The sequence below is a fragment of the Dendropsophus ebraccatus genome, chromosome 14 (assembly GCF_027789765.1).
Source record: "Dendropsophus ebraccatus isolate aDenEbr1 chromosome 14, aDenEbr1.pat, whole genome shotgun sequence".
Lineage (NCBI taxonomy): Eukaryota > Metazoa > Chordata > Amphibia > Anura > Hylidae > Dendropsophus > Dendropsophus ebraccatus.
In genome coordinates this window covers 30,913,496-30,928,766 of record NC_091467.1, presented here as the reverse complement: position 1 = coordinate 30,928,766, position 15,271 = coordinate 30,913,496, and the positions used below count along the sequence as shown (strand labels likewise).

Sequence of the window (15,271 nt, the reverse complement as noted above, 5' to 3'; positions counted from 1 at the left end):
TAAAAGAAAAAAAAAACAAAAAACAAAAAAAAACAACGCATGCGGCCAGATGTTAGCTGGGAATTAACGGAAGTTTATGATTTCCCTTGCACACATGGGGGAAAATTTATCAAACATGGTGTAAAGTGAAACTGGCTCAGTTGCCCCTAGCAACCAATCAGATTCCACCTTTCATTCCTCACAGACTCTTGGGAAAAAGAGGTGGAATCTGATTGGTTGCTAGGGGCAACTGAGCCAGTTTCACTTTACGCTATGTTTGATAAATCTCCCACATGGTGTTTTTATTTTGTTGTGTTTTTCTCTCCTCTGTGGCGTTTGTGCGGCTCTGTGGCAGTTTTATAAAAACACAGCATGCTATGCGTATGGCGTTTTTTTAGTGGCCCTTTTCTCCCTGTTTGCTTTTAAAATCTGGCCGGTTATGGAAATAGGGGAAACCCAGAGCAACTTTTTTTTTTAAATAAATAAATTAATTAATTAAAAAAGAAAGTATAGGGTTTCCCCTATTTCCATAACCAAACAGCAGCAGCTTAGCAGTACCAGGGTTGGAAGAGCCATTTTTTTGGCCTTCCCCAGCCTAATAATACTAGCCTGCTACTGCCCAGTCCAGGAGTGCCAAATTTGACTTTTCAGGACTAATGATATCCGATACCTCTGATCGACTTAGTAATGGATGCCATCTATCAGACAGCTTCCACTACTTAGGCTGCATTCACCCAATCTGTGATTTTCCCGGTCCGTGATTGTGGTCCGCAGCTACATCTGTGATCCTTGAAAAACAGTCAGTTTTTCATCTGTTTTGCATCCGTGTCCGTTTTTTTTCACCGATCTGTTTTATAGCATTTTAAATTACATTGATTACATCACATTCGTGTTTTTCATGGATGAACGCGGATGTCACATCCGTGTACATCCGTGAAAAACACGGATCTCATTGACTTCTATGGGGAATTTGTTCCGTGCTTGTATTTTTTTTACCCAACCCTACCCCAGCCATATTGAAAAAAAAAATGTACAACCCGGAGTTCCCTTTTACTCCTATGCATTCCGGATCTATCAAGACCAGACAAAATAATGGGTATTTCCTTCCCTGGAATATGATTTAATTTCTCTATAGACTATAGATATATCCTAATAATTCCAGGTGTATCTGGCACAGGTAAGGTATTACACATCTGTTTCTATGGAATATACCCTCATTCCTCTTTACACTACAGATATATCCTGTTCATTCCAGGTCTATGAAACTTCTAAAATGAATGATTTTCCCATTGGAAATAAGGTTCATTCTTTCTCTTCATTCTTGTTTGAATGTCCCCTCAGCAATGTTAAATCAATGTATATAACACAGGTCCTTATAGAGCAGGAGTAGGGAACCTTGGCTCTCCAGCTGTTACAAAACTACAACTCCCATCATGCCTGGACAGTCAAAGCTTTTTTTTTTTTTTTAGCTTTGCTACAGCTGGAGAGCCACGGTTCCCTACCCATAGGGTATTAGGACTATTCACTGTGAACTGGTTAAATATTACATGTATTCAGGACCTGACCACTAGAGGGCAGACAGGTGCTTGTCAGTGACATTAGCAGCTGTACAGTAAGCTTATTTACGTCATTGTTAAAGACCAGTCCCCCAAATGAAAAACACGCCTCCTAGCCCCACGTGACCGCGTCTCTTCCGCCCACTTCGCGACCTTCCCTTATACTCAACGCTGATTGGCTGCTGCTGTGCAGACGCTATCTGTAGCCAAGGGACCGTAAAGAAGTTACACCCTCTATGGGCGGAAGTAGAGGATTAGACCCGGAAGTCGCGTTCGTCTTGCCAGTAGTGATATGTAGCAAGCTTGGCTGCCATTCGTTGACTTGAAAATTTGAGCCAATAGGAGAGCGTGATGGAAGGAGGTGACTGAAGAGAGGGCTGGCATAGGGCCGGTGGTAAGTGGTCCGTGATTCGGAGTAGGATTGATTAGGAGACCACTGGGGGCGGCCTGTTTGTTTCTTATAGCTATTTGCTTGAGGTCTATGTGGCAGTGTTACCATGGCAGCACCAGTGATCTCCATTCTGGAGATGGCAACGATTGCGTGGTAGTAGATCATATGTCATTATACATGATCAGGTGATCAGCTCTAGTCATGATTCCTACAGCCTCTTCTGTATTGTTTTATGGGAGAGTCATGGTTGCCAGTATCTCACTGCTCTTGTGAGTGGTCACCCAGCTGTCTCAGACTCCTGAAGGGCAGGTTTACAACTTGTCTGCCATGCACAGTATAGATGGCAAATGGGGGTCGACTATCTCACGTCCCAAGCATGCACACTGCTGCTCCAGTCACTTGGGGGCACTGTGGACACTGGGGAAGCTCCAACTCATCAAACCCTATCGCCTATCCTGGGGGTGTAAGTTATAGTCATGGTAACCCCCTTAAGGGTATGTTCACACCTACAAGATCCGCAGCAGATTTGATGCTGTGTTCAGTTATTTAAATGAAATCTGCTGCAGATTTCGTTTAAATAACTGAACACAGCATCAAATCTGCTGCGGATCCTGTAGGTGTGAACATACCCATAAAGAAACTCTGTCATCAGTAAACAGACACAACAATACTGATTCTGAATCAGCATTTTTTTTTAATCTTTGCATTTCTTCGCTATAAGCCCACAAACAAAGAAGTCTAAGTGGTCCTCTCCATTATATTCTTAAGCAACACGCCCAGCTTGCAGGTATACAGCAGGGAGATGCAGAACAGTAGAAAGCGATCATAGATTTAGAATCCACATCTTTTATCCTATTTACAGATGACTTTATTTAGGGGTGAAGGGGGTGGGTTGGAGGTGACCGAGACCCTTTAAAGGTGTTATCCAGCGCTACAAAAACATGGCCACTTTCCCCCTACTGTTGTCTCCAGTTTGGAACTCACTTCCATTGAAGTAAATGGAGCTTAATTGCAAACCACACCTGAACTGGAGACAACAGTAGGGGGAAAAGTGGCCATGTTTTTGTAGCACTGGATAACCCCTTTAATGACTATTCTATCAGGCGACTGGCAGATGGGTGAGGAGTTGGACCCCCAGCGACCTGATATTGATGGTCTGTCTCCAGGATGCGCTATAAACTTTATAGTCCCAGAAAACACCTTTAGGGTGCGTTCACACCTACAGGATCTGCAGCAGATTTGATGGTGCAGATTTGATGCTGTGTTCAGTTATTTAAATGAAATCTGCTGCGAATCCGCAGCAAAAAATACGCTGCGGATGCGGTAAGTGTGAACGTACCCTAAAAAGTCCGGCCATTTTGAAAATCTGGAAGGGGGAATTTGACTTCAAGAATGAACTTACCTCTCCCGGTGCCCGCGGTAAGAGGAGGGCCTGGCCTCGACCCCACTGTGCTCTGGGGTGGACATGTCATGACCCGGCTGATGGACTGGCTGCTCAGCCAAACAGTGATTGGGGCAGGACGCTGTCCAGTCACTTATTGGCTGAGCAGCCAGTCCATCGTCTGGGACAGACATTTCCAGGTAGAGATGGGGAAATGAGTTCCGGCAGGGGTCCTGAGGCCAGTCCCCAGTCCCGCTGCTCACTGGGGGCAGGGGGAGGGGTAAGTGCGCATTTGTTATCAAATTTCCCCCTGCCGGATTTTCAAAATGGCCGGACTTTTTCTTTAAAGACCCTGCCGGTGTCATGTTTGGTAGAGGCTGTTTCTGGTATTACAGCTCATTGATGTGACACCAGCATTACTAAATGTACAGAGCTGTGCCTGGCAAACAGTGAAGGCAATGGCATATTTACTGAAGCATCATGGTGGGAGAGAAGGGTAACAGGAGTCAGACCACCACCATCTAATTTGACATTTCACAGAGTGATAAACATCACTTATTCTTCTATCTATGCTCTGTCATCTCTGACTAAGGGGACATCCTTCAGATTATTCTACAGTATATGGCTCTATGCTTGAGACTTAGTGCCATATATTGTCTCCATACAGCACTGCTCCCCTAATACTTCAACACCCCCATAAAACAGCAGCCGTTAGAACACGCCATCTTTTTTTTGTATGGACAGCAAACTCAATGCTTTTGTATGAAATTGATGAGACAGCATGGCTCCTTAGTGGTGGGTGCAGTATTACAGTTCTTTGTATCTCTGGTGATGTATAGAGCTATGATCCACCCATGTGCATCAGCTATTTTTTTGATTTGCAGCAATGGATTATATTGACCACAGAACTGCAAATATTGGAAAATTTTACGCAGTAAATTTATTATATTTATTGCTGTCATGACGCATTGCTCCTGCAGTGAATATTCTGTACTGAAACCGTCCATAGTGATAGCTAGTGAGTGTACTGACAGCTATCTTTTTTGACTACCCCTAAAACATAACCCTCAACATTGTGTAGGCTTGTTTCATTGGAGCAAAGGAGATATGTAGCTGCTAGACACCTATAGCAGCAAGTTATCATTCTGGAGAAGAAATCTGACACTCCTGATCCATCTTTCCCTGCAGTCCAGCTGCCCCAAAATATACTTAAAGTGTCACTGTCGTTTAATTTTTTTTGCAGAAACCAATAGTACAGGCGATTTTTAGAAACTTTGTAATTGGGTTTATTAGCCGAATAATGCTCTACCCTCTGTCTTCATTGTTTTCTATGGAGAGGGGAGGGGTGGAGGGAGACGAGACAACAAAACAGGACAACAAAGAATTAATTTACAGCTACATCACTGAACTCTGAATAGCTGCTTTCACACAGGTCCCGTTATGTAACCCTTTGTTCTCTGCTGCCGACTAATCTTCCTCCTTCTTCCTCCCCCCTCCCCTCTCCATAGAACAGACAGGGCCCGACTGATGTAAAAGAATTGAGATTTCCTGATAATGAGCAGTGAATGAGAGAGGGGAGGGGGGGGGGGGGGGGGGGGGAGACCTGGGTAAAGTCTTTTTGAATGCAGATAATGGCATATTTGCCTAATAAACCCCATTACAAAGTTTCTTAAAATCGCCTGGACTATTGATTTCTGCAAAAAAAAAGAAAAAGAAATGACAGTGACACTTTAAGCATTGACTTATTGCTTTATTATACTATAATGTGTATGACTGCTTCTAATATTCCTCCTCTGCTTCTCTCTTTGCAGCCATGTTCCTGGTGGGATTGTCTGGGGGGATTGCATCTGGTAAAAGCACTGTTGTGTCAATCCTCAGAGAACTAGGCTGCGCTATAATTGATGCTGATGTCATTGCCAGACAAGGTAAAGTATCTTTATAAGGGGCCCTATAATAACTGAATGGGCTGCCACAAAGCAATGCCCGTACATAGGGATCAGGACTTCTGTTGACAGTTGTGTTTTCTTGCAGTGGTGCAGGTGGGAACCCCAGCTCACAGTCAGATTGCACTCCATTTTGGAGAGGAGGTACTGAAGGAGAATGGGGAACTTGATCGAGAGAAGATGGCAGCTATTATCTTTTCCAGTCCTGAGAAGAGGTCTCTACTCAATTCCATCACTCACCCTCCAATACGCAGAGCTATGCTGAGACAGACACTCTGCTACTTCTTCCTGGGTGAGGAAAAAGGGAACCTCGCCTGTTATACAGAAATAATAAGCTTTAATACAGTATAATGTTATGATCCTTTATCTATTACAGGGGTGTCAAACTCAAATAGACAGTGGGCCAAAATTAATAAATTGGAGAAAGTCGCAGGCCAACCTTAATATTTAATGAAGATTGCATGCTGCGTTCCTGGCACTGCCTATCCTAAATGTCCCCACATGGTAGTTACCCATTATATCCCTCAAGCAGTAGGTAATCCCATAATTGTGCCCCATGTAGTAGTCCCCCCCCCATAGTGCCCCACATACTAGCCAGGCCTACTCCTAGAGTCCCACATAGAAGCCAGCCCTCCCAATAGTGTCCCATATAGTAACCAGTCCCCAATAGTGTCTTATATAGTAGCCAGCCCTCCCAATAGTGTGTTATATAGTAGCCAGCCCTCCTAAGTGCCCAATATAGTAGCCAGTCCTTCCAATAGTGTCTTAAATAGTAGCTAGCCCTCCAAATAGTCTCTTGTATAGTAGATAGCCCTCCCCAATAGTGTCTTATATGGAAGTAAGTCCCTAAAATAGTCTCTTATACAATACCCCCCTTCCCCCATAGTTTTATATAATAGCCAGCTCTCTCCAATAGTGTTAGAAAGTAGATCTCCAGATCTCCCAATAGTCTCTTATGTAGAAGCCAGCCCTCCAAATAGTGTCTTATATAGCAGCCAGTTCTCCCAATAGTCTCTTATTTAGAACCCAGTGCCTAAAATAGTCTCTTATATAGTAGCCAGCTCTCCCTTATAGTTTTATATAATAGCCAGCTTTCTCCAATATTGTCTTATGTAGTAGCCATCCCTCCAAATAGTTTCTTATATAGTAGCCAGTCTGAGTGGCTGTCCAGACCACCTATATTGTAATCTGCTGCAAATTCAGGCGGGCCAGATTTAATACAGCAATGGAAAAGCTCAACGGGCCAAAAATAATTGGCACTGTGGGCCAGATTTGGCCTGCGGGCCAGAGTTTGACATGACTGATCTATTACATCATCTAAGTCATCTGACATGTCAATGAGAACTGAAGGGATTTCACATTGGAAAAGTAGGATGGCACACGTTTGATTTCAACATAGTCCAGCACTACAAAAGCATGGCCACCACTCTTGTCTCCAGTTCAGGTGTGGTTTGCAATTAAACTCCATTTACTTTAATGGAACTAAGTTACAAATCCTGCACCCAAACTGGAGACAAGAGCGGTGCTGTCTCTGGGGAAAAAAAGTGGACATGTTTTTGTAGCGCTGGATAACCCCTTTAACACCCTTATACACATTAGTCAAATGTCAGAACACATACATATTCTGCCTTGCTGAACATTTACCTGTATGGGGATCAGGCAAAGATGACTGTCGGACAACAACTGTTGAAGGTGTATGTGCACCTTTACTACTCACTTCCAGTTGAGACAAGACCTGCACGCTCAGGCAAACCAAACATGCATGGGGATTGGTGTGGGAGGAGGAATAGCTGTCAGCCCAATGCGCAATCAGCTCACAGCCATTTAAAGGGGTTATCCAGCAAAATCTTTTTCTTTCAAATCAACTGGTTTCAGAAAGTTATATAGATTTGTAATTTACTTCTATTTAAAAACCGCAAGTCTTCAAGTACTTTTCAGGTGCTGTATGTTCTGCAGAAAATGTTTTCTTTTCAGTCCGAAACACTGCTTTCTGCTGACATCTTTGTGCAAGACAGGAACTGTCCAGAGCAGGAGAGGGTTTCTATGGGGATTTGCTGCTGCTCTGGACAGTTCCTGTCTCGGCCAGACATGTCAGCAGAGAGCAGTGTTTCGGACTGAAAAGAAAATAACATTTCCTGCAGAACATACAGCAGCTGATAAGAGCTGGAAGACGTGAGATTTTTAAATGGAAGTAAATTACAAATCTATATAACTTTTTGAAACCACTTGATTTGAAAGAAAAAGATTTTCACTGGATAACCCCTTTAAGAAACAAATTTCATGCTAAAAAGTGATCTATAGGAAAAATCACGGTCCCAGGTAGAGAGTAAGTATCACTACTTGTCCAGCCTTGTTTTTCCCTGTTACATGGAGGGCTAAGTCAGTCTCCTCCTAGTCATGCTACTTGTCTTTTTCCCCCCTCATGTTGCTGTAACCTCTTCTCATCTGGTGCATGTGGAATTTTTAAACTGATCAAACCAGACGTAAAACCAGCTTGACTGAAGACGAGGGTGACAAATGTCACTGAGTCTGTAGGGACAACAGAGAGGACGTGTCTCCTATTCTGTTTCAGCCTTGATAAGATCTAAGCTTGAAGAAGCCAGGCAAAATATTCTCCTCATCCCTGGAGATGGCGAGACTTATTATATAAACAGTATGTCAGTCCATGCAGATAAGAACCTCTATTATATCCTGGAAAAGATATTTATGGGGGGAGAATAATATAGTGGCCATAGCGCTGGTGTGGGCTACTGTAGCGCTGCGAAAGGGGAGACCTTTTCAAATGCAGATACTGCGTAAAGGCTTTTGCCCTTTGTGTCCTGTATGAAAGGATGAAGTGGTCTTCTGGGGATGACATCTGCCTTTATACAGCTCATCAAATATTTATGACCAAGGTACACCACTAGACTTGTTAAATAGGCACAGCCGGGCAGAATGGTGAGGGATCCGTGTCCACACATAGAGGCTTTATTGCATAAAGGCCCTTTTACATGGGTGATAATCGTCCAGGAATATTGAGAAGTTAGATACAGCCCTAGGGAATCCTGGAAAATATGGATATGGCCTATGGCTGTATCCATGTTTTCCAGGCAGCCTTAGGGCCACCTTCAGCCACCAATAATAAAATGCTGCATGTTCGGATTTGTACAAACCAGAGGGTGCCGAAGGTCCGCTCATCTCTAGTCTGCAGTATTGAGACTTTCAACTACTGATAGATTAACTTTTAATTTATTGTCATTTGTGCAGTTCATTCATATATTTTTTTTTACAAGTTGCTCTGAGATCCCTGTCACACAGACCTGTCAGAAGTTTTGATGGATTGGAGTCTGGGTTATCACAACCCCCCTTCCCTCCCCAAACCGAGTCTGTAGAAGTGTTAGGCTAAGCACTTTAATTTCAGGCTTGCTGTTTCCCTGTTTTGTTCTTTATAGACTTAGGGCCCTATTACACGGGACAATTATCGTGTGAAAAATCGTTTTATACAGTAGTTCGAATTTAAACGATAATCGTTCTGTGTAATTGCAGGCAATGATTGAAAAACCGTCTGTGTGTCGTTAATCGTTGATTTAGATCTGACCCTAAAATCATTGCTAATCGTTCGCTGTAATTCCACATTCGCTCGCTCAAGTTCCGCATTTGTTTACTAATTGTTCAGTTTAATTGCACATTGTTCATTGTTTTGCTGGGATCAGAAGGAATAAATAATCATAGTAACGATCGCAATAACGATCGTAAGTAACGACTATCGTTCTTTGTAATATGGTGAACGATTTCAGGTTAACAATAGACAATCTCGTTTGCGATCATTTATCGTTAGCGGTTAATCGTTAAATCTCGTTTGCAATCAGTAGTCGTTAATCGTTAAAAATCGCTTTGTCTAATAGGATCCTAACGATGGAACATATCTCCTGCAGCCAGACAGACAAGACAGCGAGCTGGGGAGTAAAGAGTTTAGCTTCTCTTGGCTCTATGTAACCATCAGTAAGGGTCTGATCACCAAAACCCTGACTGATAAATGTTTTTGACATGCCTGTGAGATATACAAAAGTTTTTTTCAAAGTCACAACAACCCTAAAGAGGAACAGTAGGTGACATCCTCTTTAGGTCACTGGTCTCTAATCAGTGTCTCCCCAACCATTGCAAAAATGCTTCTCCTAGCATGTTGGGGAATGTAGTCCTCTCAATAGCCAGAGGTTGGGGACCTGTGCATCTTAGGATTGCTTTGAATAGGTTTGGGATATGTAGTAGCTCTTCAGTTACAACTGACATATCTCTGGATAATAGTGAAGGTGACTCTCCGTATGTTTAATTTCTACAGGCTATAAATATGTAATCCTTGACATCCCGCTACTATTTGAATCCAGGACCATGACACGCTACATGAAGCACACTGTACTTGTTTATTGGTAAGAGTGGTTTTAATGTTCCTTCTGATCATTGTATGTGTAGAATTATACTGTATGTGACACATGCCTATAGGCTGCTCACCATTCTTTCCATTCTTCTCCTACGCAGTATATGAGTGAAGTCCGGTGCAGGTCATTGGGTAGAATCACATCTGTTAATTACCTTAATTGATTCCTTCCTCTCGGGAAATGCAAACTTTTCATTACAGAGAAATTTATCTATTGGCTTCTCTTCTAGGATTCAATATTCTAGCTGAAGGCGATGAGCAGAGCGATCATTATGTAGTTCTATCCAAAACAACTTTACAAGCCAACAGTCCTTGAGCTGAATATAGTTCTGGAGATTGCTCTGGGTTTGTGGCATCAGGCTTGCCACTGATCTCACCAGGACTTGGCAACAGAAGCTAAGAAGTTAGGGTACTATTACACGGAACGATAATCGGCCATATCAGCCCTGTCCGGACGATTATCGTTCTGTATAATAAACACAACGATCAGCCGATCATCGTTGTTATCGGCTGATCGTTGATATAGGTTCTGACCTATAATTGTCAGCCACCGACCGCGCACCGCTACGTGTAATAGCGGTGCGCGGCCGGCAGCTGACGATTTGCAAAGTAAATAAATTAGCTATCCATGGTCCAGGGCTCCTCCTGCTCCTCTTCTCCCTGGGTCCCGCGCTTCAGCTTCAGACCAGCCTGTCTTAGCTGACAGGCTGCTCAGCCAATCACTGGCTGGGACCGCCGCAGCCAGTGATTGGCTGAGCGGCATGCCAGTTAAGACAGGCCGCTCTAAAGCTGCAGCGCGCGGAACCTGCGGAGAAGCAGAGCAGGAGGATCCCTGGACCTTGGATAGGTAATGTATGCCAGTTTAGCAAGGGCTGCAATGACATCGGTAACGATGTCCATGCAGCCCTTGTTAAACGATTATCGGGCCGTGTAATAGGCCCAGTAAACGAGTGCCTATCTAGCAGATCGGCGCTCGTTTACTGTTATTATTGGGCCCCCATTGGCCCGTGTAATAGTACCCTTAAAGCGTAACTGTCATGTTTTTTTTTTTTTATTGCAGAAATCAGTAGTATAAGCGATTTTAAGAAACTCTGTAATAGGTTTTATCAGCCAAAAAAGCCTCCTTCTGTACTCAAGAAGCAATCTCCCAGCCTCCCCCCCTGACTTCTTATCTGTGCATTATCAGGCAAACACGCCTTCATTACAGAGAAGCCAGTGAAGACGGGCTCTGCTCTCTCCATTGTAAGCCTATGAAGGGGGGAGGGGCTGAGGGAGATGAGGGAGCAGGAAGAGGTGACATGAAGGTCAGCTGTTTGTAGACTCTCTGGGCACCTAAACCGCAGGATTCAGGTGTCAGAAAGGTCAGTGCTTATCTATGAACTTACTGAGAGAAGATTGCAGGGTGTTGTGCTGTGCAGAAATCCTCCGTGCTCAGTCACTCCTAACAGCCCCTCCCCTCTCCATAGCCACATAATGGACACAGAAATCCTGCTTCATCTGATGTGAGGGGGGAGGCTGGGAGATTGCTTTTTCAGTACAGAAGGAAACTCTTTTAGTACATAAAACCTATTAGAGAGTTTCTTAAAATCGCTTGTACTGTTGATATTTAATGTTTTCAGAAAAATGACCCTGAAATGACAGTTACGCTTTAAGGTCTGAAAATGATCCAAACACCAAATGCTATTTTAAGGGGTATTCTTATCTAACAAAGTTATTCTCTCACAGAATAGGGGATAACAGGCTGTGTTCTCAAGAAAGGGGACCCCAGTCCCAAAATGTAGTGGCATGTTGCACATGCTTGCCACTGCTTCATTCATTTATTATTTATGGGGGCTGCAGAAACAGCCAAGAATATAGTTTGGCTTCTTCCCATAGAGAATTTCCCTTAGATCAGCTAGTTGGATATGGCAATACCCCCAAACATGATGCAGGATATCACCTTAAGATGATGATTATCCCCTTTTCCGGATATAAGGGATACAGGGAGTCTTACACACTTTAAGTAACCATTGCTTTGTCTAATCTCTCTGAGCTTCTCACTAGCAAACAGAAAGACACATGTCAATGCAAAAGAATGAGAGAATTGATCTGTGAGGGTCTGCGGATCATTAGGAGTCTGTGTCTGGAAATGTCACAAGCCATGATTATTTCTAACAAGTTCTTCTTTAGCGGAGGAGAATTTCAAGCAGTTGTGGGAGCTTCTTATGGTGCGTTTACACAGACAGATTTATCTGACAGATCTTTGAAGCCAAAACCAGGAACAGACTATTAATAGGGATCAGGTCATAAAGGAAAGATGGGGATCTATGCTCTTCAAATCCATTCCTGGCTTTGGCTTCCAAAATCTGTCAGACAAATCCTTCTGTGTAAACGCACCCTTACCTTCTTATTTATGCCACCTGATATCAAGCCTCAAAGTTTTCTGTCCCAAAATGCTAAAAATATCTAGTAAATATCTGCTTTTCCATGATTTGTTTTCTTCCAGCTTTTGTTCTTATGGTTCTCTTCTTGTCTGGGTAGACTAACTGAGAGCCAGGATGATAACCCCCCCCCCTCCCCCCCGCTTAGATTTCCCAATGGGAATTCTACATGGTTATGCAGCAGTATCTGCATTTTTACAGATTACCGTATAACAGGGCATTTTAAGTTATTATTTAGGATTTAAAAATACTGAATGACAACTGCAGTATTGTAGGAAATATTCTGTAATGGATTTACATTTAAAGGGGGTTTCCCACCACAATCATGAGAAAGCCTGTCCATCTGGTTGAATTAAGCAGCGGTTGGACGTTACTTTGCTTTCCTTGTCAGAACCGCTGAATTAAATGGAAGGGTGATGGACATGTCTTATTACCACTGCATTCAACCAGGGTGGCAGTGGAGTGGTTGGAGTAACAGTGGTTGGACCCCCACCGACCATACACCTATAACCTACCCTGTAGATAGGTGGCAAGTAGTCATGAGCAAACTTACCGAACGTTCAGGTTAGTGGAATGCAGCCCTAGGGGGTACCAGGAAAACATGGATAAAGCCTATGGCTGTATCTATGTTTCCCAGGACTCCCTAGGGCTCCATCCAACTTCTCCAGACACTGGAAGTCATATGCTGAGCGTTTGGGTTCAGAAGAACCTAAATGTTCTGTACGTTCGCTCATCACTAGCGCCGAGTGCTACCGTGTTTCCCTGAAAATAAGACACATTTCTAAAATAGGACACCCCAACTACCCTACCCTCTAGCTTAAAGTAAGGCACCCCTAAAGTAAGGCCGCCCGTTGCCACCCAGGACTCGCCTAATCCCCTTGTGAAGCTTCACTGCTGGCGACGGAGCCAGCTTGGTCCATGGACCACACTTCCTCCGCATGTCTCGCCACCGCACGTCTCAACGCACAACACTGCCGCCCGTTCCACCGGCACATCCCGCTGCACGCCGCCACCCGTCCCAGAAGGATGTGAGTGTTCCGGGGGAATGTCCTATTTCTCTCCCCCTGGGCGTCACCTGTACATATTATTGTATTGGTATTCCACGACAGTAAGTGGATTCCCAAAGCCATAACACAAAAGCCTACATGGTACAAGCTAGATAGATGGCTATGAAGTCTTGACCTTGGTAACCATTGACTTACAATACAGCCTCTCTTTTGTAGTGAGATAGTAAAGGCAACGAGCTCCGTGGGGGTCTGAATACTCACATCACAACCAGTCAAAACTTTTCACATGTCTCTTTCTCATGTGAAAAGCTATTTTCATATGGCATAGATATTTTACCCTGTAGGTAGCTGTACCCAAAATAGTCTTAGATTGTCTGCTGTAGCATTGATACTAGGGTGATGTGGTCAAGAATGGAGATTTTTGCCATCAGGACGGCAGACAGAATACATCTAGGCAAGAAATGGGATGAACATGAGTCAGTACTAGGAGTAGGACCACAAGTACCAGGATATGGAAAGGCAAGCGTGTAGTCGAGAAGAAGGCCAAGATCAGCATCAGAATCATCGGAGCCAGGGAAGATGTTCTTTAGTTCCCAGGCAAAGTCCTGTGGCGGAGGACCACTTTAAGATGTTCGGCAGGGTTGATCTCATCAGAAGAAGTTGTTAAAGTCACCTGACACACAGGGGGAGAGCTCTGAACAGAACAGTGATCATAGCCAGGAATGGGGGGAAGGCTGTCTGGCACATCATGTAATCAATGGCTAGATTCTTACTGCAACAAGGAGTCATAGGAAACATGTATTTGGATTTCAGCCCTTGCAAGTTCTCCACAACAACACTGAACTGTTTGAGAGTCAGAATAGACATATTGTCAGTGTCTATCATTAGTGCAGCTCAAGCGTTACCTCTTGAACCTCAGCCTTATAATTATCATATCTCTTTTGCAGTGACCCCCAGACTCAAGTGGAGAGATTGATGAAGAGAAGTGGTCTCTCCCGGGAGGACGTCCAGAAACGTTTGGCTGCCCAGCTCCCAATTGATAGCAAATTGCCACTTGCGGATCACGTCATCAATAACTCTGGTGACAGGGAGAGTACGAGGCGGCAGGTACTGCAACTCCAACAACGACTGGAGTCTTCTCTAGGATACCTCCCAACTCGCATCGCTGCCGTGACAGTAGCCGCTGGGCTGGTGGCGCTGATGTGGAGCCTGTTAAGACGGCTATGGCCATGACCACCAGTATGAAGTGATACTGACTGTCAGATTTTAGGTTTCCTCTTGTAAATGCCTTCACATGGATTTTAGCTGATTTTAACAATGTATTTACAGATTAACTATAATGTGAGATGTCTATTGGCATAACCCGTGCAGTATAATGCTGCATCAGAAACTATTACCCCGGCTGCCAAGTGTATTGTGGAAATGGAGGATTTGCTGTGTCCCTATACAGAGAATGATATATATTTTTTATAAGAAGCATCAAGATTAACTGGCTGAATGAGATCAGTGAATCTGTTCATCAATGGTGGCTTTCTGTCTTCTTAAAGCAAAAGTAGCATATTTTTTCACTAACACATCAACTATAATTTTTAAGGATTTTTTTTTAAAATAGAGTGGATAATGGAATTTATTAAAGGCTTTTATTTTGCTGGGACATTGCTTTTAAATGCGGGAATGGACAGCCATATCTAATGTATGGCTAATGGATTAAAATGTGATAGACTGATAGATGATGTGTCTGTTATTGATTTGATGATATTTTACACAGCAATTCAAGACCATTGCAACTTCAGGCGTATTCAGCACATTTTCTCCTCAAACAGGGGATAGCATGAATTGAAATAGGCTAAGCTACCTGCATTGCTGTGAATATTGTGTTGTGACCTGCAAGTTATCTTGACCCAACAGCTGCTAGAAATCCTTCCGTGAGATTGCCTCAAAATTGTATTGAAAAGTGGTCTCTTGAAGGAAGATAGTCCGTATGTATACTCTATGGCAGGGGTAGGGAACCTTGGCTCTCCAGCTGTTGCAAAACTACAACTTCCATCTGTCCATGCATGAAGGGAGTTGTAGTTTTGCAACAGCTGAAGAACCAAGGTTCTCTACCCCTCTTATACGGGCTGATTATTGGGTGAATGTTAGGATAAAGAGCAATCAGCAGAGGAAACACTTGTTCGCTG

General features: G+C 43.6%; 1 protein-coding gene across 2 annotated transcripts; it reads left to right on the top strand.

The window, feature by feature from the left end:
* Positions 1-1,801: 1,801 nt before the first annotated feature.
* DCAKD (dephospho-CoA kinase domain containing) lies at positions 1,802-14,819 on the top strand. 2 transcript variants are annotated; one of them, XM_069952842.1, is made up of 5 exons: positions 1,802-1,929; positions 5,119-5,232; positions 5,339-5,542; positions 9,569-9,656; positions 14,039-14,819. In XM_069952842.1, exons 2-5 carry the CDS (start codon positions 5,121-5,123, stop codon positions 14,322-14,324), a joined length of 690 nt encoding a protein of 229 aa, XP_069808943.1. In that variant the 5' UTR covers positions 1,802-1,929; positions 5,119-5,120; the 3' UTR covers positions 14,325-14,819. The 2 variants fall into 2 exon arrangements, with proteins under 2 accessions (XP_069808943.1, XP_069808944.1); XM_069952843.1 differs by lacking the exon at positions 1,802-1,929 and adding an exon at positions 2,015-2,111.
* The last annotated feature ends 452 nt before the right edge of the window (positions 14,820-15,271 follow it).